This window comes from Podarcis pityusensis (genome assembly GCF_964106645.2).
Source record: "Podarcis pityusensis genome assembly, chromosome: 2".
In the NCBI taxonomy this organism is placed as follows: Eukaryota; Metazoa; Chordata; class Lepidosauria; order Squamata; family Lacertidae; genus Podarcis; species Podarcis pityusensis.
In genome coordinates, this window is record NC_138029.1 from 41,068,273 (window position 1) to 41,087,961 (window position 19,689).

The 19,689-nt window shown below is 47.1% G+C and overlaps 1 protein-coding gene across 10 annotated transcripts in view; it reads left to right on the plus strand.

The window, feature by feature from the left end:
* The window catches only part of ARHGAP44 (Rho GTPase activating protein 44), a 101,010-nt gene that overhangs the window by 77,459 nt on the left and 3,862 nt on the right, over positions 1 to 19,689 (plus strand). For 3 of the 10 annotated variants that reach the window (XM_080993655.1, XM_080993653.1, XM_080993661.1), the window contains 10 exons: positions 464 to 545; positions 2,667 to 2,747; positions 4,927 to 5,040; positions 6,017 to 6,108; positions 6,955 to 7,135; positions 9,976 to 9,993; positions 10,981 to 11,202; positions 13,386 to 13,844; positions 15,465 to 15,613; positions 16,385 to 16,762. In XM_080993655.1, coding sequence (XP_080849781.1) covers positions 464 to 545; positions 2,667 to 2,747; positions 4,927 to 5,040; positions 6,017 to 6,108; positions 6,955 to 7,135; positions 9,976 to 9,993; positions 10,981 to 11,202; positions 13,386 to 13,844; positions 15,465 to 15,613; positions 16,385 to 16,762 — 1,776 coding nt within the window. Of the gene's footprint in view, positions 1 to 463; positions 546 to 2,666; positions 2,748 to 4,926; positions 5,041 to 6,016; positions 6,109 to 6,954; positions 7,136 to 9,975; positions 9,994 to 10,980; positions 11,203 to 13,385; positions 13,845 to 15,464; positions 15,614 to 16,384; positions 16,763 to 18,799; positions 18,852 to 19,689 lie in introns of all 10 variants that reach the window. The other 7 variants (XM_080993657.1, XM_080993659.1, XM_080993660.1 and 4 more) reach the window with 7 other exon arrangements.

A 19,689-nucleotide genomic window follows, 5' to 3' on the forward strand; every position in this document is an offset into this window, starting at 1 on the left:
TCGTCCCCCCTTTAAAACACAGCTGTAGTTGTGAAACTCCTACAGCACAAGGCAGTCCACCCCCCTCGCACTAATATGGATACAGAGAGTCATCTAGCCATGTGGAGAAGCCTTGCTATTTATTTTAAGAGCATACGTACACACCGCTCTTCATCATATGTTGGGATGAGTAGCAAAAAACCTCCTGCCCCATTTACTTTAATACAAATGACCAAGTGGTAGGAAACTCTACCATGTTGTCAGATGGTCATCTATATTAGTTCTTGTGTCCAGAAAGGGAAATGTTGATCTCAGCATTAGATAGTACAGCATTTTTGCTCCTGTCAGTTAAGGGCTGGTTCATCGACTTCAGCTGTTGCCCCAAACCAAAGAAAGTTCAATGAGGAAAAAAATTCCCTCCAAATTAGGATGAGGCTTTCTGCTTTGGTAATGCATGTTCTGTGTTTCTGTGTCTCTTGCACAGGGGCACTGAAGTCCTATCTTCGGGAATTGCCAGAACCGCTCATGACATTTGAACTCTATGAAGAATGGATCCAAGCCTCAAAGTGAGTTGTTCACCGTTGCTTGAGCCCTGCTTCTTCACCTTCTGCTATAAAAATAGAATATCAAACAAGGTTGAAATTCTGGACGCTTCTTTCAGAATAAGTCCTATTGAATTCAGTGAAAATTGCTTCCAAGTAAACAGATTCACTCAAAATTATCAGATTCACTCAAAATTATTGTTTGTTTATACATAAATTATAAATTGTTTATATATAAATTATTGTTTGTTCCCTGACAAGACTCAAGGTGGCTTACAGATAAAAACAAGAACTGCTCAAAACACAGAAAAATCAGTCATTAAAGTATAATTAAACATGGATAGAATTACAGCTATGAGTAGTGATTTATGGAAGTGAGAGCTGACCACAAAGAAGGCTGATCGCCAAAGAATTGATGCTTTTGAATTTTGGTGTTGGAGGAGACACTTGAGAGTGTCCAGCTTCACTGGAAGGGCAGATCTTGAAGCTGAGGCTCCAATATTTGGCCACCTCATGAGAAGAGAAGACTCCCTGGAAAAGACCCTGATGTTGGGAAAGATGGAGGGCACAAGGAGAAGGGGACGACAGAGGACGAGATGGTTGGATGGTGCTCTCGAAGCTACCAGCATGAGTTTGACCAAACTGCAGGAGGCAGTGGAAGACAAGAGTGCCTGGTGTGCTCTGGTCCATGGGGTCACGAAGAGTCAGATATGACTAAATGACTAAACAACAACAACACATATATAGAATCTGTTTTAAAACTTACCAGTGGTTACAATAAAAGCAGCACGGCGCCAGCCCTTTAATTAAAACCAGTCAGTTCCCAAATGCCTGTTGAAACAAGAAAGTCTTCATCTGCTGGCAGAAGGACAGCAAGGAGAGAGCCAGTCTAGCTTCTCTAGGGAGGGAATTCCGAATTCTGGGAGCCCACCATATTTGCCATGCAGAACCAGGAACTTCATGGGACAGATCAAACCCATTTGGTGTAATTTATTGTGGGAAATTCCAATCCCCACCCACCCACCCACCCCAAAATTGAACATATTCTAATTATTTCTCCAAGAGCCTCTGCCTATGCACATGTATGGCATTATCATTTATTTGTTTCTCTCATTTATTGGTCACTTTTCAGGGCCACACCCTCACACATTCAGGGCTTCATTCAATATGCAGATATATTCAAATTCAGGGCCCATTGGTGAAATGTGAATGAGTCCCAAGCAACAGGTGTCTGCTATGCATAGAAAGGAGACTATTCTCTGACATATGTCAAAGCTGTATGTCTAAGGTTGCCCACCTTAGTTTCCCAAGGAATTCCTCTGCTTCCAGAGGAAACATTAGTTGCACCTAAGTCACAATGTGATCAATCAGTTAGTGTTTCAGCAGGACTCAAATTTAACTAATTTCCTTTGGATCCAGGGCCCAGTTCTGAAGAGCTTGTTGTTGTGTCCCAAGTACTCCAACAGATTCAAATGAATTGCCATTTTCTTTAATTGGTTTTACTTCAAATGAATTGCCTCAGCTTGTCCCCTCTTGAGACTGAGTAATGACATCTCTGCTGCTAGGAAGGGGGTTTTCTCAAAATTTGCCACAGCTATAGTCTAGCCTAAAGCTTCCCTAATAAGATTGGGAATGAAGACGTTCTTCCAGCCCTCATCGCCTGACGTAAGAAAAGTGAGCCAAGACTGTCCCTGATCTTACCAGGCATTTAAAGTGGCTACACTTTTCAAAGGTCTGCTTTAAACATTTACATAAATCTGATGCTGAAGTGCGATCTGGGGCTTGTCACTTCAGGATAAGTGATTGTGCAAGTAGGCCCCACCGCAACTGTTGCTTCCAGTACATGACAAGGAGCAGAAGTCACATTCCCAGAGAGGTGAAATGTGAAGCGCATTGGCAGCTTTCCCAGCAGTGACTGTCCTGTCCTGTCTGTAGTGTGACAGGTTTCAAGTGCGAAATTAATGGAGGGCAAGGGGGCGGCTCCCTTGGTGCCTCGTCTGTTCACAACTTGTCTCTATGCCGCTGCCTCAGCTCAGGCAAGCTTAGGAAAGAGAGGCTGAAGGTGCAGAGATACAAAATCCCTATATGTTTTATCCATCGTCCCACTGCTGAATTAATCCCAAACATCTCATTCTTGCTTCACAGCATCCAGGACCAAGACAAGAGGCTGCAGGCCCTGTGGAATGCCCTTGAGAAGTTGCCCAAGCCCAGCTACAACAATCTAAGGCAGGTGTACGCAAGCCAAAGGATATACCTTCACTTCTTCACTGTCTGTCTCTTGCTGACATTAGTTTTACAGTTTGCAATTGCTGTGTGGCCAAAAGGTCCACCCAAAGGCTATACAGTCATACCTTGGTTCTTGAACACCTTGGCACTCATACATTTTGGCTCCCGAATGCCACAAACCTGAAAGTAAGTTTTCCAGTTTGCGAACAATTTTCGGAAGCCGAACATCCGACGCTGCTCCGGCTTGACTGCAGGAAGCTCCTGCAGCCAATCAGAAGCTGCACCTTGGTTTTAAGTTCAAGAACCAAGGTACCACTGTACCTTTAAAGTAATGGTGGGTGCGTGGGGTGAAGGTTGATTAATGTTGATGATAGTTTGCATTTCCTGGCCTGGAAAGTTTCTGATGCAGCTTCAGTCCCAGCACGCAAGAAAAGAGAAATATGTGTGGATGGGTAACCATTGCTCCAAGCACCTATCACATATTTTGTGCCAGGTGTTCTCTTCTCTCACATGGCCTGCCTTGCAAAAAGAGACCAGCTCATTTCAAGAGCCAGGCTGGCCTGAAACTTGACCTTGTCTGCACCACAGTAAAGGACTTGCTAGTTCTCACCCACTGCCAGCAAGATGTTTTGCCTGTACTTGGGTGTTGGGGAGCCTCGGGGGAAAGCTTGTAATGGCTTTGAAAGCTTGCTGTGTCTAAAGTTGCCACGTTGATTCCACCAGGAGGCCTCTCTGTGACACGGCATTGCAGTTAAACAGAGTTGTGTCAGTGAGACACAAGAGTGCTTGGCACTGCTGACTCTTTGCAATGCACCTCGAGAAAACTTTGCCTCCAGCTCACTGCCTTCTGAGTAGCAAGGGATGGTTCCTACCTCAACATCCAAACCAATTTCACAAGGATCCTCCCTAAGAGACAGGAGGGAGATCTGGCATGCTGCTTTGCTAGAATGATTATACAGGAGCAGATACATGCAATGTTTTTATTTATCATTTATTCCTTTCCATTTAGGAATTGCTTCCTATGACATTTCTCAAATAAATTCAACAATACAAAAGCATCCGTAATAAAAACTTATGTGGAACCATTTAATTTATTAAAACAACTTCAAATTTAATACAGATATGGACCAGGATTTTTTTATTATTATTTTTAATATCCCCTTTAAAAGGCTCAGGAAAAATTGGCACCAAAAAGACAATAGCAACAGTGCCTGTCTGATATGTACTTCCAAAAGGTAGGCAGCACCATGGTAAAGGCCTGATTCCTATACTGTGTAGAACAGGCCTCCAGATGAGATAGTATCTGCAAGAGGCATTCTCCTGCAGAGAGAAGTGATTGATTGGGTGTGTAAAAGGTGAGAGGGTCTTTTAGGTTTCCTGGTCGCAATCTGTGTACAGGGTACGCCATTATCAGCACCTTGAACTTAAGGCCAGTAGCAGTTTTTCAGCTGCGGCATAATACAATAGTGGTTGTCTGCCCCAATGTCATGCCACCAGCTGCAGCTTCCAAGCCAACTTCAGGGGTAGCTCCCACATCGAGGTATTGCCTACAAGTACACTGATGAAACGGCTAATATAAGTCACATCTGGTGCTTGAGGATATCAGGCAGCAACGCCAAGATACTTGTTGGGTGGCAGGGTAAATCGCTCCTGCCCCTCTTGAAATTCAGAGGCAGAGATCTACAGGCGGTGTTGCAATACTGTTTTTCTCCTCTTACGGACTACAGGAGCGGCACCAAGAGGGCTTAATTCCTTAGTGGCAAAGTCAGTATATTTCTTGCTGGAAGTTAGATGTGCACTGCATAGAAGGGCTAGAGGAGGACTGCAGCAGCAGCAGTCACCAGTAAACCATAGAGAGAAAGTGGTCGCTACTGTGGCAAGCAGTGCATTCTCCTTGGCTTATATACAGTGATGTTTGAGGCATCTTACATTGCCGGCCTGATACCCAGTAATTTGTACATTATACTAGTACATGTATACTAGTCAATGTGAGCTTCTCCCCCTGGCGGTTGGTACGTGTAAAATGCAAATAATGGCACTTGCCCATTTATTCGTATGAACCCCTGGGAAAGTATCCACTAGTGCATGTCTATTGGTTAGCAATAGTCTAATGATCCAGTCAGTAGCTGCTGAATGTGCACCCACCACTCCATTTTAACTCTATTGCCTTCCATTGCAGGTACCTGATCAAATTCCTTGCACATTTAACAGAGTACCAGGATGCAAACAAAATGACCCCAAGCAACATAGCGATTGTGCTGGGGCCTAACCTTCTCTGGCCTCAGACAGAAGGGTAAGTGGTTGACATCTAGAACACTGCAGTTCTGAAATGCTAGATAAAATAACTTAAGAACATACCGGTCCTGGGGCTGGCTTTTCTTACCTTCATTTTGCAAGCCTCTTGTTCAATTTTCATGCTTTGATCCGTTTGCAACATCTGGATGTCTCTCTCAGGGTGAAGAGCAGGGATGAAGTAAGGGCAAAATGTGGAAAATGAGTTGCAGTAAGGCATGAGAAAAGGATAGGCAGATTGCTGAGTGGAGGAATCGCCCTTGCAGCACAATCCTGTGCATGCTTACTTACAAGGATGTCCCAATGTGTTCAGTGGAGCTTACACCTGTGTCAGCCTGCATAGGAATGTATCCTTAGAACTCTTCTCTGTATTTCTCAATTATTTGCATTTCAGAAACACAAACACAGTTGAAGAGAATGGGTAGTTACTGAGCATCAGCATGGGATAGATCACACCCATTGCCACCATTAATGTATACAAGTCTGATAGTTTGTTTAACAAACACATCACCACAATGCAAATCATCACTTCTAGTGCTAGTGGGCATCCGGTGAACAAATGTAGAATATAGAAACCAATCTGCCCCAATTCCTCTGAAAATGTCTGGTAAAGTATCCAGAGCAGCATCCTACCTTTCATAGCTGACCAACCTTGGCAGGTTCCTGAGACAGAAGAATCTGCAGGAGACATGTTGCCTTAGAGCCAGGAGCTGGACTTTATCCTCTAGTCCAGGCATCCCCAAAATCGGCCCTCCAGCTGTTTTGGGACTACAACTCCCATCATCCCCAGCTAACAGGACCAGTGGTCAGGGATGATGGGAATTGTAGTCCCAAAACAGCTGGAGGGCCAAGTTTGGGGATGCTAGCTCTAGTCCCTTCCAACCCTGTGATGTTGTCATTTTGTTTTGGCCTTCAGAAGGACCTGCCTTACTGCTCCCCTTACCTGTCCATTTCTCTCTCCCACCTTTTTGTTTCAGAAACATCACCGAGATGATGGCGACCGTCTCTCTGCAGATTGTTGCAATTATTGAGCCCCTCATCCAGCATGCAGATTGGTTCTTTCCAGGAGGTAGGACTGTTTTTTGTTTGCTAGAGCCCAACTGACCTAAGGCAAAGTGGGCAGGGCAGAACTGGTGACAGCCAGGCCACAGATTTTATCCTTTTTGGATAGATCACCTCCCGTAGGCACCATTTGTGGTTCTTGCTGTTCCTTTCCCTGATGGCTCATATTCTCCATAGTCTTGGCTAGGGGTCCTAGAGGTCTCAGCCTGTGCCTCCTAAACCAAAGGTCTGTGCTTCTGATCATTTGCTGTTCCAGACAAGAATCTTTCCATGGGCTTGGTTTCCCTGTTTATGCTTTGCATGGTATTACTGAGAACAGTTGTTACCTAGAAAAACCTATATGGGGCTGCTAGGTTCCCCATCCACATTAAAAGTGTTTATGATGATGAGTACATCATCGTTGTTGTTGTTGTTGTTGCTCACCCTTCACAAGCAGGGTGGGTCACAATAATTTAAAATCCAGTTTAAAACAATTAAAACAAATTACAGCCACAGGAATAGGGAGGGTGCTGAAAACACATGTCTCCGGTTTCAAAAAGCCAGGTGAACAGGTGCATCTTCTGCATCTGCTGAAAGCTGTATAGTGAAGGTCCAGATGCACTTCTGTGGGGAGAGAACTCCACAACTTAGGGGGCTGCCACAGAGAATTGTCCTTTCCTTGGCTGCCACCACCAAAACCTATGAGGGCAGCAGAACTACCAAGAGGTGTGTATATGACCAGGAACGTCTGCTTCCGGGGGGGGGGGTGTATATTTGATTTACACTTATCCTTGCCAAGCCTCTGTCTGGCCTCCCTCTGGCTTCAAGTGGGAGCCACAAGCACTACTTGGCCATTTTGCTCTCTCCTAACTAGACATTGAGTTCAACTTGACCGGGAACTATGGCAGCCCTGTGCATGTGAACCACAACGCAAATTACAATTCCATGCCGTCACCTGATATGGACCACGCCGACCGCAAGCATCCTGACCAGGCCCGGCGACCGCTTAGCGTGGCCACAGACAACATGATGCTGGAGTTCTACAAGAAGGATGGGTAGGGGGTGCTTTTTATTTTGCTGCAGGAGGAGTAAGGGGAGGGGAGCTGGGAAGGGGCTGTGCTGGCCTGGAGTCGCTGCTGCTCCATAGAAGTAGTGCCCATGTTTTCTAGGCGTGCAAACACACTTCACTGCCTTGCCACTAACATCCCACTCCGCTCCTGACGCCACACCATCTGCAGGCACCTGGCCCGTGGCCTCTTTAAAGGGAAGCGGGGCTGTTGCACCTGGCCTGTCTGCCTATTCACCTGGTATGTGCCTGGCCCAAGCTAGCTGTATGGCTCTGCGCATTGACTCAACAAGCAGCATAGGTGTTCCCCGGGACGGGAAGCTGAGATCTACCTCACTGTACTAAAACTGGTCCTGATAACTTCCAGAGTGAAACTTGTCTTACACTGATTTTCTAGTGATGCAGTGAACGTTTCAAAACATATTATCAGTTGGTTGATGGGTGTTTGCTGTCATTTTCAAAGAGCCTAAATAATAGGTCACATGCATTTCTGGCCTGATCAGCATGCTGGGACATTTGTAGTTTTTGCCATCCAGAACTACTTTGGCAGAGAGCAAAAAAAAGGGGGGGGGAGACTTGTCTTCCACGATTGACAACATACCACCATAGCACCGTTTGCTTCTGCTGCCCATTAAAGGAGACATCTGTGCTGAGATCAGGAGAGGGAGCAATACAGCCATGGGTGAAAAAGGATGCTGAGCTACTGAGATACCTATTGGATCCTGTTGACTCTAGCTTCGCTTGCATATTTCTTAGCAGTTGTTCCTTGCTGTGGTAAGGTTAGCACAGGTGAGCAGCACTCTGCCTGCTCGATTGGCCTGAGCACATGCAGTAGTTACAGTGCTGCTCCTTTCTCTACCATCTGTAGACCTGAAGAGCTATAGATCTGGAATCCAGGGCATTGATAGCTCTTAGTAGCCAGGGACTAGAGGTGAGAATGGAGGGAGGGAGGAGACGCTTTCCACCTTTCATACATTAGAGCCTGTCCTGCTCAGGCTGTGTGCATCTGGTCATGCGTCTACAGGTTCTCACTAACATCTCCTGCATCCTCTAGGTGTGAGCTAATAGTATTAAATGTATACTGTAAAACACTGATGGTGGTAGCTTTACCATTCTGGAAGAGGAGAGGGAAGAGTGGTTGTTCATTTAGTGAGGTCTTGAAATTAAAAAGCTGTCATTCATTGTTAGAAGAAAGGACAATATTTCATCTTTCTTTTAAATATGGAAGAGATCTATTGATAGGAAAGGGAAACAAAACATCTCTCAAAAATGAACTAGGTAATGGACCATTAATGGATTAACGGTCCATCGGTTTTAAAAGACACATTGGGTTGTATTCAGCTGTGTCCGTCTCAGAGTAGACCCACTGAAATTAATGGACCCAAGTTAGTCACATCCATTATTTAAGTAAAAACTTCATGTGGCAAGTCATGCACTATCTGCTACCTTCTTGTAAGTTTCTATTTGTCAAAGCAGGCTCAGGGAAGAGGGGGATGGTGTGAGTTTTGTAAACAGCTTTGATGTTTTTAGAATCAAGTGGTATATAAATTATATGAAATAAATAAATAGCATGAATTTTATTGCGGGGTGGGGAACAAAGTGTAGCCTGCATGGTGGAAAGTCATCCAAAAGTTCCTAGGCCTGCAGTCCCTGTTTGTATCACCTCCCCCAATTAATTTTTTTTGGGGGGGGGGATCTTAATCAGTGATTGAAGAGCTTAATATTGGTATGCAGTACACCTTATGCATTCCTGCCTAATCAGTTTAAAGCTCACTTTCCTATAATAAACATATGCCATTTAAAACTTCCTACTTGCAATTCCTCAGTTAGTTTAGTGATTGGTTTTCTTTTCTTGGATTTACAAAGAGATTCTCAATTTGGACCTTTTCTCTCCTGTGACTTGTTTTGATCTCTTCAGAACGGCCATGAATGCCCTACTGAGTTTGCCATCCATATGCATAAAGCTTGGATAGTAAGGAATGCCCTTGCCTGATGGAGACTGCATTGTCAGATCTTTGGTGTTTAAAAGGTCTCTTGAGGGTTGGACTTGGAACTGTTCTCAGGCTTAGTTTTAGTATGCTTTACCTGTGTCAATGTTATAGTGATCCCAAGGTCTAGGAAAGGCCTTAGTGAGAAATCTCAACATTTGTTTTTATTTTTGCATGAAGCATGCAAAGGAAATTTAGCTCTCTGTAGAAGGTTGTGGCAAGTACCTGGAGCTGGGCTGTGCAAGAGAAGTCATAGGTTATTTTCCTTATGCCATGAAAGAGCTCTGACAGGAAGGCACAACCTGGAAAAGATCCCAGATAGAGGCTTGATACTGGCTCAGATTAGTTTTGGAAACGTTGTAATCCCACTCTTGAGGAGTTTTCTGTATGTTGTGGAGTCTTACAGTGCTCAGTGTGGACATCAAATATTGTTAGGTCTAATTTGCAAAGCCTTTCTCCTCTGGATCCCAGAAGAAGAACCATGCAAAGATTATTGTAATCCCCTACTAGGTTCACCTCTAGCCTGCTCTCCCTCTCCCGCATTCTCCCTACACACACACACACACACACACACACACACACACACAACTGCAAAACAACTGGTATTGCTTTCACAAAAACCTTCCATTTCCTCAAATTCTGTCTTTCACTGAATGTCCTGCTTCTCCACTTAGCAATATGCTTCTCTGCAGCCAAATCGCCCCGATCCCCCTGCTTTTTGCAAGCTGCAGCCTTGGACTTCCCAGCCCCTTTCCCAAAGGCCTGCCAAACTGACACAGCAGGAGAAGCATTTGGCCTTAGTTTCTGTTACACTAATACCTGTATGTTTCTGTCCATGCAGCCTTAGGAAAATCCAAAGGTATGGTATCCTCTGGGTAGCTCTTGAACCATTCCTACCTTCAGTGTCAAGACCCAGTCAATTCAGAGCACCCACGGCCTTGCCAGCAGAAGCTCGCCCTTGCCCACCCTTAACGTCAGGGCAAGGCAGAGCAGAAGCCAGCTTCTCCCCGAGAGCACTGAGACGGGAGCCTGTCTTTTGAGTGCCCCGTCAAAATTTGAAGCTGCCTTATTACAGAGTCTGCTTTGGTGGACAGCGGCTTTCCAAGGTCTAGATCAGAGTTTCCCAAACTTGGATCACAAGTCCCATCATCCCTAGCTAGCAGGACCAGTGGTCAGGGATGATGGGAACTGTAGTCCAAAAACACTGGAAGACCCAAGTTTGGGAAACCCTGGTCTAGATAGAAGTTTTTCCTAGCCCTTTTCCCCAAGGTGGTAGTGATGGACCCTGGGCGCATGTGCTCTGTCATCGACCTATGGCCCTTCCCCCTTTCCTGCAGGATGTTGTTTTTCCAGTTTTTTATCATCTCCAATGCAAAGGGCATCATTTTCCTCTTGGGAAATTAATCACAGGTGTCCTGGCTGCACGTTTTTTAAGATTCTAGATGCTCCTCTTGCCCCACGCCGTAGATGTGTTATGTTTAGATCTGTGGCTCTTTGGAAAGGCCTCATGGTCCCAAGGCTCCCTGTTTTTGTTGATGTCTGGGAGAACCTCCCTTAGATACAAAACTTTACCAACCTTGGAAGGTCACTGCTTTTCTGGCTGCCCTGATGATTGCAAATGGCCACTGGGTGTCCCAGCAGAGCAGCCTTTGACCCAAATGACCCTCATGGCCATTCCTCTACATTTAAGTTATTCACTCCCATTAACTGTACGTGGATCCTTTCAGAGCTTGGATGCACCTAGATGGCTTCCCTCCTTCCCCCTGCAATGTAAATGTGTGTGTTTAATGCTCTCAATGATTGCTTCCGAGTTGGTAAGGGACTATCTCTGTGTTCCCCCCCATAGCATGGGCGTCCGGGTGATGGACACCTCATGGGTGGCTCGCAGAGGCACCTCCATAGTTCGTAAGGCATCCTCCACCCCTCCTGCCATGCAGCCCCCTGCTCCGCCTTCCGATCTTGCTGCTACTCCTCAGTCACCAATTCCTGAGCAATCTCTTGACATTTCAGCTACTCCCTCCCCTACTCCAACTAGCTTCGGTTTCCCGCCAGGGGCTGAGAGAGCAAGGTAAGTGCTGGAGGGCAGCGCAAGCAGCTGCCACTGTGTTCTGTGGTCCTGGAAGTCTCTGTGGACACGTCTGCCACTCCCACACCTGCATGGGCCCTCTTTAGTTACGCTTCAGCTTTCACTTTTCAAGTGTGTGTGTGTGTGTGTGTGTGTGTGTGTTTGAATGAGAGAGAATTGAGGCACAAAATAATACTTTCCTGTGGCCCAGCTGAATGTAAGCAATTAAAAAAAAACAACAGACCTGTTGCTCCAAAGATTTTAGGCAAGCAGGGAGACTGGCATCAGGAATAGTAACATAGAACAAAATTCTTTTCCTGATTTTGCACTACAGAGACTGGGCAGACCTTCCTATTTTGCCACCTCGTCCTGTTGGAATTCGGCACCAGCAGCATGGAGAGACTTATTCTGACCCGATATTTTATTGATATCCATTTAAGGCAAAGGTCTGGCTCTGTTTTTAGGGCCCAGCTTCATCCAGCTGCCATGTTGTCATTTTTAGTCCTGGATTTTCAGACCTAATGCAAGACTTGTGTTATTTTGTGCTGGGGATTCATTCATAAGGGTCAGCTCTGTGGCAAGCTAGAAATGACTGATCATGTTTGCCATATTCATATGTGCAGAGAGTAGGGGGTTATCCATAGGGGGTATCATGCATATGTTTCTGGTCTGTGCTTCTGCCATAGATGTGCTCCCTGCTAAAAGCAAGCATGGAATTAGACGTTTAATGCGTTGCCTGTCAACATACCCACTAAAAGCAGGGGAGGGAGTGAGACATGCATGGGAATAAGAAGCTGGCAAAACCATCCACAAAGGCAGGCACTCTCACCTTTCTGTTGCACATATTCTCACAAAACAGGAGGAAATATGGGCTAAATCTGAATTGAGATAATAATTCTGTGTTTACACTGGCAAGAAGAGAGATTTAGTCCCACCCTTGCTACTTCTCCAGCCTGTGGGATCCAATAATAGGCAGCATTCGTCTTGTCCTGCAGGATCCACCATTTGCAGTCTTTTCTTTTGACTTTCTATGACATTCCTGGTTCTTTCTCAACTTCAGTTTTTCCAGGCTTGTTCCTTTCCAGTAAATTGCCAAGCGCCAATTTGGGTGGCACTTCTCTGTTTGTGAGCTCACATTAGCCAGGGAAAGAGGCCAAGAAAGAAGGATGGGGGCAAAGTCAAGCCCTTGATAGGAGGACATGCAACTTCATTAGAACTCATTCCATGCTTCCTTGCCTCCCCTGGGGTCTCTCTCACCTGCAATTGCATACCTCACACTTTGGAAGGAGTCCAGGAGTTACACGGCAAACCTTGATGCTTGCCTGGCATTGCATCTCGGTACACTGTCCCGCTGTTTTCTCTGCCATGCTTTCCTCAGATCACTAGTTCTCAATCCAATATTCTGCTTAGGGTTGCCTGGCTTCCCAGTGTAATGAGGCAGCAGGTTCTACTATGCAGCGTGACCCACTTGTTTTGTGAAGGATTAGTTTGTCCCAAGTTAATTGACAAGAGTAATCAATTTTCTGAATTGTGGGGGACCTTGAATTCCATAGTCAACCCTCAAGTGCCCCCTGGCTTGGTTTTATTTTCAAATTAGCACTTATGGGTGAAATCCAACCCATAGATACCCATTTCCTTCATATGAAGGAACATTTTCTTTGTGGGATATTCCTCCTCCCCCAAGCCCCTACACACACACACACACACACACACACACACACACAAAAAACAAGCCCCTGAGACAAAACCAACACTCAGGACAACTGTCATCTAGAGCTATTTTCCAGATCTCCCCAAACAACTGTTTAGGAATAGGTGACGTTGGCAAGGTAGATTTTGCACAGGCCTAGCTTCTGTTTTCCAGCAGATGAAGTTTCCAAGTGCCATTTTCTACATTTGGGTGGCTCATGAGAGAAAAGCAGAAACCCAGGCCTGGAGCTGTCAGCTCAGGAAGGTGGGGATTGCTGCCCCAGCCACTGTGTACCTTGCAGTTGAGGAGCCCCTCTTGCTTTCCTTGAATTTTTGGTTGTTGTTCTCTCTTCTTCTTCTCTCCCCCGCCCCCACCCCAACCCTCTCCTGGCAAATGCTTATGGGCTGTTTTCAAAACTCCTGTTCGGTTCTTCCCTGTACAAACGCTCTCTGCTCTCTTTTTTTTGTTTTTGTTTTGTTGTTTTGGACATTTGCAGCACGGATGGTGTGTCGTCTAGTTGGTCGGATTCCTGTTACATCTACCCATCCCCTGAGGACGACAAGCCTCCCCCATATCCCTGCTACTCATCCTTCCACCACCACCACCCCAAGACTGGCCCATGCGCTAGGCCGGAGCCCCCCTTGCCACTGTACCGGTGGCCAGGGTACAGCCAAACGCTGCCTCCCCCTTCCTCCTCCTCCTCTTCTTCCTCTCCCTCCCCTCAGCAGCTTGACATTAACTCTAACCCGAAACCGTATTTCCTGCACCTCCCTAAGCAGAGCTCCTTCACAGAGTTGCATGGTCCTGAGACTAACCTCTCCTCCGTCTACATGAAACCCCCCCTCACCTTATCCAAACCCGATCCGCCTGGCACTCCTTACAGCTCCCATATGTCAGTCTCTCCCCCCTGGGTCAGCTGCACCTGTGCCAGAGACAGAGGAACCGGGCTCGCTAGGTAAATAACCTCTTATTTGACAAATGCTCTGGCAAATTGGGCACGGTGGTGGAAGGGTGAGCACCACTTGCTTGCCACGTACCAGAGGTCTACGCACAGGGACGATGCCTAGGGCCTCCACGCCTCCGCGGTAGATAAATGAGGCCTTCCTGTTGGCCTCCACATTGCTACAGATCTCCTGGAGAGAACTTCAGCTGTATCAGCTGATGGAGCCTGCAAGGGAGGGAGTTCCTTGAAGCCAAATCCAGGTTTAAAATAGGTTTCATTGGTCACCTTTCTTTCCCTGAGAAGTGAAGTTCTGAGACATGCCCAAAGTGCTCTGTAAGAGAATTTTCAACACCATCCCCAAGTTACAATTCCCACAATTCCATGGGGAAACTATGACAGCCATGGAATCCCACATCACACTCTTTGAATCATTCCGTCTGCACAAATATTGCAGTTTGTCAGATGGAACATCCCTCTCTTTCCTTCCCCCTTCCCACACACACTGGGGCCAATTTTGACAGGCTCAGGGAGCCCCATTGCACAAGCAGGATATGTTGCACAGAACTTCTTCTTAAATGGCTATTTAGGTGAATCCCATGCAATATATATCTGTAGCTTGAGTAAGCATTTAGTGTCAATAGCATCCAACCAACCAGCCCTTTCTTTGGACCCCAAGTTGCAAAGACCTACATCAGAAGTGGGGATTCTGTGGCCTTTCAGATGCTGCTGTTTCACTACAGCTCCTATCATCTCTGTCAACAGTCCATACCAACTGAGGCTGATGGGAGCTGGAGTTCAACAACATGGGGGGGGCACATGTTTACCCAGCCTTGTATTACAAGATTTTGAGTTGGGCCCAAAACAGCTGTGCCAGTCCAATAGCTTCTTTGGGTCCAACCTATTTAGAGGCGCAGGGGGCACCTACCTCGGCCTGGCAAATGTTGAGGCTTTCACCATCCAGCTTTCCAATTACTGCATTGAGTTGCCTGGTCTAGCCAACCACCTTGAGTAGCACCTTTCTTGCCACAGATTATTTGTGACAAACTCAGTTCCCTCACTGAGGTAAACCATGGCTTGCCACACTGCCTTGGGGTTGGTGGCCACTTGTAAGCTAAGTGCAAAGGAACAAACTTGGACAACTGACATGGCCTCAAGTTCAGCATAACAAGTTCACCTCTTAAATCTGTGAGGTGCCCCACCCCATCCCCACCACGAGGAACAGATCGTATTGCTGCTGCTGCTGCTGCTCCTCCTCCTGCCCCACCTGCCCCACAGAGTGGTCTCTCTGGAAAACGGCTTCCCTCCATTTTGTTTCGTCTCATTGCTGTGTACAGAGTGACTGAGAAGGCTGCAGTGCCATTCATGCTCTAGTCATGCTCAGATCTGCTTTTGAAGGTGGATGTGCAAGTTTGTCTGGTCCTTTGGGCGTATGTTCGGGAGCAAGGCATCAAAACGCTTTGCTTTGCAAGCATCATTGGCTTATCATAGCGGAGGGTTATGGGCCTGCACCCTGGGACTGTGGGACAGGAGGAGGGGGAGGCTATGGGAGAGGGGGATTTTTGCATTTAAGATGCCCTTCGTACAAAGGGGCTCATAACTGCTGCTTCTTGTCCACCTTTTGTTTCTTTTTAGCACACTAAAAACCAAGGAACTCTCTCCTGTTTCTGGGCAGAAAGGGAGCCCGGTTTGTGGCCCTGCAGCACCATGTGGGACCACACAGCAGTTGCCTGGTCTCACACAGCAGCTGTCCACAGAACAGAGCCCACACACCCTGCGGAAAGGTAGGTATTCACACCTGAACAGGGCAACAGGAGTGGGTTCAGCTGGGTGAAATGAACAAAGCAACAACTCTCTCTCTCTCTCTCTCTCTCTCTCTTTTAGTGTGTTAACCACACAATTTAATTCCACTAGTTAACTGACTGCTTTTTGGCCAGGGCTCCTGTTTTCTCTGTGGGCAACTGCAATGACTGCAGATTATTAGTTCTCCTTTCTGGTGTCTTCATAAGACTGAGAAATCTGGTAGGAAAGTTCCTGCCACAAACACTTGAAATCTTTTCTAAGAAATAAAGTCACTAGAGTGAACAAGTAGGGTCCATTGGACAGTTAACCTGGAGGACGTAAAAAAGAGCTAGGTTCAAGCCCTACTTCTGCTTTGCATTCAGCATAGCACTAAGGAGATTGTTCTGTCAACGCAAGCATTTCTAGTTTACTGATGGAACAATCTCTGCTCCCCTCGTACACTGTTCTATGAGTTCTCCTAACCCTCTGGAACAGATTTAATGGAGTGCAAGGGGAGGGGAGGAAGTCCCATTGCGCTAGCAGAGAACCCTTCTGTTGGCTTCCACTAGTACAAAGAGTTGGTTAAATATGGTCCATGTTCCAGACATGACTTCCCATGAACACAGGTTGCCCTTAGGCCTGAGCTTCCATTCACCAGGGCTCAAGCAGGCCTGATGGTTGTATTCAGAAAGCCAGTAGTAAAAAGTGATGAATGACAACCAGCTGTATCTGTGTGTTTGTATGTGTGTCTCTTTCTCTCTTGTCTTCTGCAGTTTCAAAGAAGCTGACCCCCATCCCTGCCAAGGTTCCTTACGGACAGTCAGGTGGTATGTCCGATCAGTCTACGGGGCAGCCGTCCCCTGCCAGCCTTTCTCCCACCCCACCAAGCACCCCATCACCCTATGGACTGAGTTACCCACCAGGCTACTCCCTGGGCTCGGGCCCACTCTCCCCGGCAGCTGCTCCTTCTCTGTCTTCTCCTCCTTCCCTGACGAGCACTTTAACCAAATCTCGGCCCACCCCTAAGCCACGACAGAGGCCCACGCTGCCACCTCCACAGCCTCCCACATCAAACGCATCCGGCTCTAGTCCGCAGTCCATGGAGCACACAGTACTTGACGGCATGTCCCCCGGGGAGAGCATGTCCACAGGTAACAAAGCAGTGGCAGAGGGACAGCACTCTAGGGGGGTGGGGGGTTGCTAGCAGAGACAGAGTGGAGGAGGGAGCAGTGTATGGGCAGGGCTTGCCAACGTGGCGCCCTCCAGTTATTGTGGGCAGAACTTGCATCATCCTTGATTTTTGTCCGTGCTGGCTGAGGATGATGGGAGTTGTGGTCCTGGGTATCTGAAGGGCACTGTTGGCTTAGGGGGAAGTTCCAGGTCTGCCTTTTGATTGCTTAAGGCACAGCTGGCGAGAAGCACTGCAGAGCCAAGAGCAAATGGTAGGAACAACTAGTACAGAGCACCATAATCCAGTCAAGATTGAGAGTGGAGTTTCCTGGTGGCACAGTCCTTCGTTTTTTTTCTGTATTCCACAGGCAAGTGGCAAAGCAACAATTGAGCTATGCAGTACATTAAATTCCGGTGCTTGTCACCTACTTAATCACTCAAGCAGGAAGTGATTGCCATTCAAAACAGGATTCTGAAACTACCTGAGAAGCAAGGCCAAAATTCAAGTGTTGCATTTAGAACAAAATATCAAGGGGTAAATTGCATACACGGTGAGGAAATGAGGATCACCTTCCGATTCCAGGTCATATGTAGTGAGTTAAGTGAGCTGAGCTAAAATGCTGCTTGAGGATGATATGGAAGGGAATACTTTGAACATGAAAGCTGAGCATAACACAGACCTTTTTAGCCAGGAACTTAGCCTTTCCAGACAAAAGGGACATTGCGCAAGTGCTGCTAATCCCTTCTCCCTCTGAAAATGCAACTTTTTCTCCATGTTTCGCTCTGGGTCCTGCTACGATGGACATGGGTCATTACTTTCTGATGTGATTCAAATCTCTTGCTCTGCGTAGCAAGGCCAGGGAACCTATTTCAAGCGGAGGGCCACATTTCCTTCTGAGTGACCTTCGCCGAGGGCCACCTGGCAGGGACAAAAGTAGGCACAGCAATGAATGCAGATTCTGCCTTTGTACAGGAAGCTGATTTCTACACACGCACCGCTCTCTCTGTCCTCCATCCATGGAAGCAAAGAGGCATTGTCAGAGTTCAAGGGCCTATTCCAGCCAGGCAAAAGCCCTCGAGGAGGGTGTGAAGCAAGGCTGGTGAAGGAATGGAAAGTGTGCCCTGGGAAGAGTTCCAAAGGCCAAAGAAAAGGCCTAGAGAACTGCATTGGGCCCCCAGGCCAAAGGTTCCCCATCCCTGCTGCGCAGCTATTTTGCCTTTTTTTAACCCCCTTCTTCCCTTCCCCCTCGCAGGCTGTGCATTCATAATTTCAAATGCTAGACTGCACATCTTCAGTAAAAAAAAATAGCAGTAAATAACCCAACCAGTAGTGCTCTTTGGTTAAGCAGTAAAATACCACTGAGGGGGAAATATGTATATTACCCTTGGGAAACCAGAGTGTCTAGAAAGGCCTTCCACATTCCGGCAGAGTCTCTGAGAGAGGCAGCAGTTCAGCCTTCATTTGGGAATTTCAAATATGGCCAGAAATGCAGGAGCAGAACGAAACTGGTCCACTCTTTGGCACACCTGTCTCCGTGCAGGGCTCTATTCCTTGGGTGGCTGCAGCTTTTGATCAGGAGGTCAGTAGTGGCCAATCTTTGTGTCCCAGTGGCAGAGTAGAGGCACAGCTAGCAGGCAAAGTCTCAAAACTCAGGGGTGGTTTGACTGTACATAACTCCAGGATGACTTGTGCTTTTGATCAACTGATCCCTGTTCTTTTGAAGGCCTGGGGCCTCCAAAACATTGGGGAGGGGTCAACTGCAGTCCGTTCTGGATACGTGGGCCAATCGTGGCTCCTGTTGCTACAGCTTGTGCTTTGGGAATGGCCACGCCTGTGTGGTCAACATTTGAGAGGGGTTTTGTGTCTCCAGCTTGCCGCTGGTGTTTTTTTGGTAGGCAGGTGCAACTGCTCTGACTTGGAGGTCTTGTTGTGTACTATTTTTTTTTTTTTTGTCTTTGTTGCTTTTCCTGTTTCTCTTCTGTTCCTTTCTCCCAATCCTACCATTGTGTCCCTGCAGCTGTTTGAGGCTCGTGATGCAATATTGGATAGGTGTGAGGGGAATGCTCAGGGTAAGCTGGAGTCCCTGCCCTCCTCCCTGAACCTTCTGCCACTACTACTACTACTGCTGCTGCTGCCAATGTCACCCCCGCCACCCCTGGCCCCCATGCCTTTCCTCACACCCACCCACCCACCCACCCCATCTCGCTGGCCTTGCATGGGGCACGCTGTTCCAGAACTGCATGGCTGCTCGAGCCTGCTCTCCACTCCCCAGCTGACTGATAATGATGTCATTAGTAAACTTGCGGCGGGGGGTGTGTGCTTCTCACTTGGCCTTTCATGCCTGACATCCGTGTGTGTGTGTGTGTTTAAATATGTGTGTGTGTGTATTTAAATATATATATATCTATATATGCAGGCATTCAACTAATTCCTTTCCAAGCCACGGAATTCACTGGCTCCTAACCTTGCTAGCCCCTTTTTGACCAACGTGACTTTCTCCCTCTCCCATTCCATGTGTTATTTCCAAAGGGATGTCATGATATTGCCATTAATGGATATTAATGGCAGTTGTTTGTTGTGGGTGAGGCCAAAGGGGCAACCCAGGAGCAGGTGATGGTCAAGGCTATGTGTGCCACTGCTCAAAAGGATACAAAGCTTGCGGGGTCTTCTTCTCACCCAAGTAAGGATAGCTGCCTTTACAGTATCAGTGGGAGACTGCGGCCCTCCAGAATTTGTTGGGCTCCGGCCCCCAGCATCCCTGACTGCAGCTGAAATCCAGCAACATCTGGAGGGACAGAGGTTCCCCACTCCTGCTTTTTACACTATGAAGGTCCTCAGCTCAGCTGAAAAGCCTAACGAATCGCCCCTTGTTCTGAAGTACATCTCCCACAGCTGATTTAGAATTGC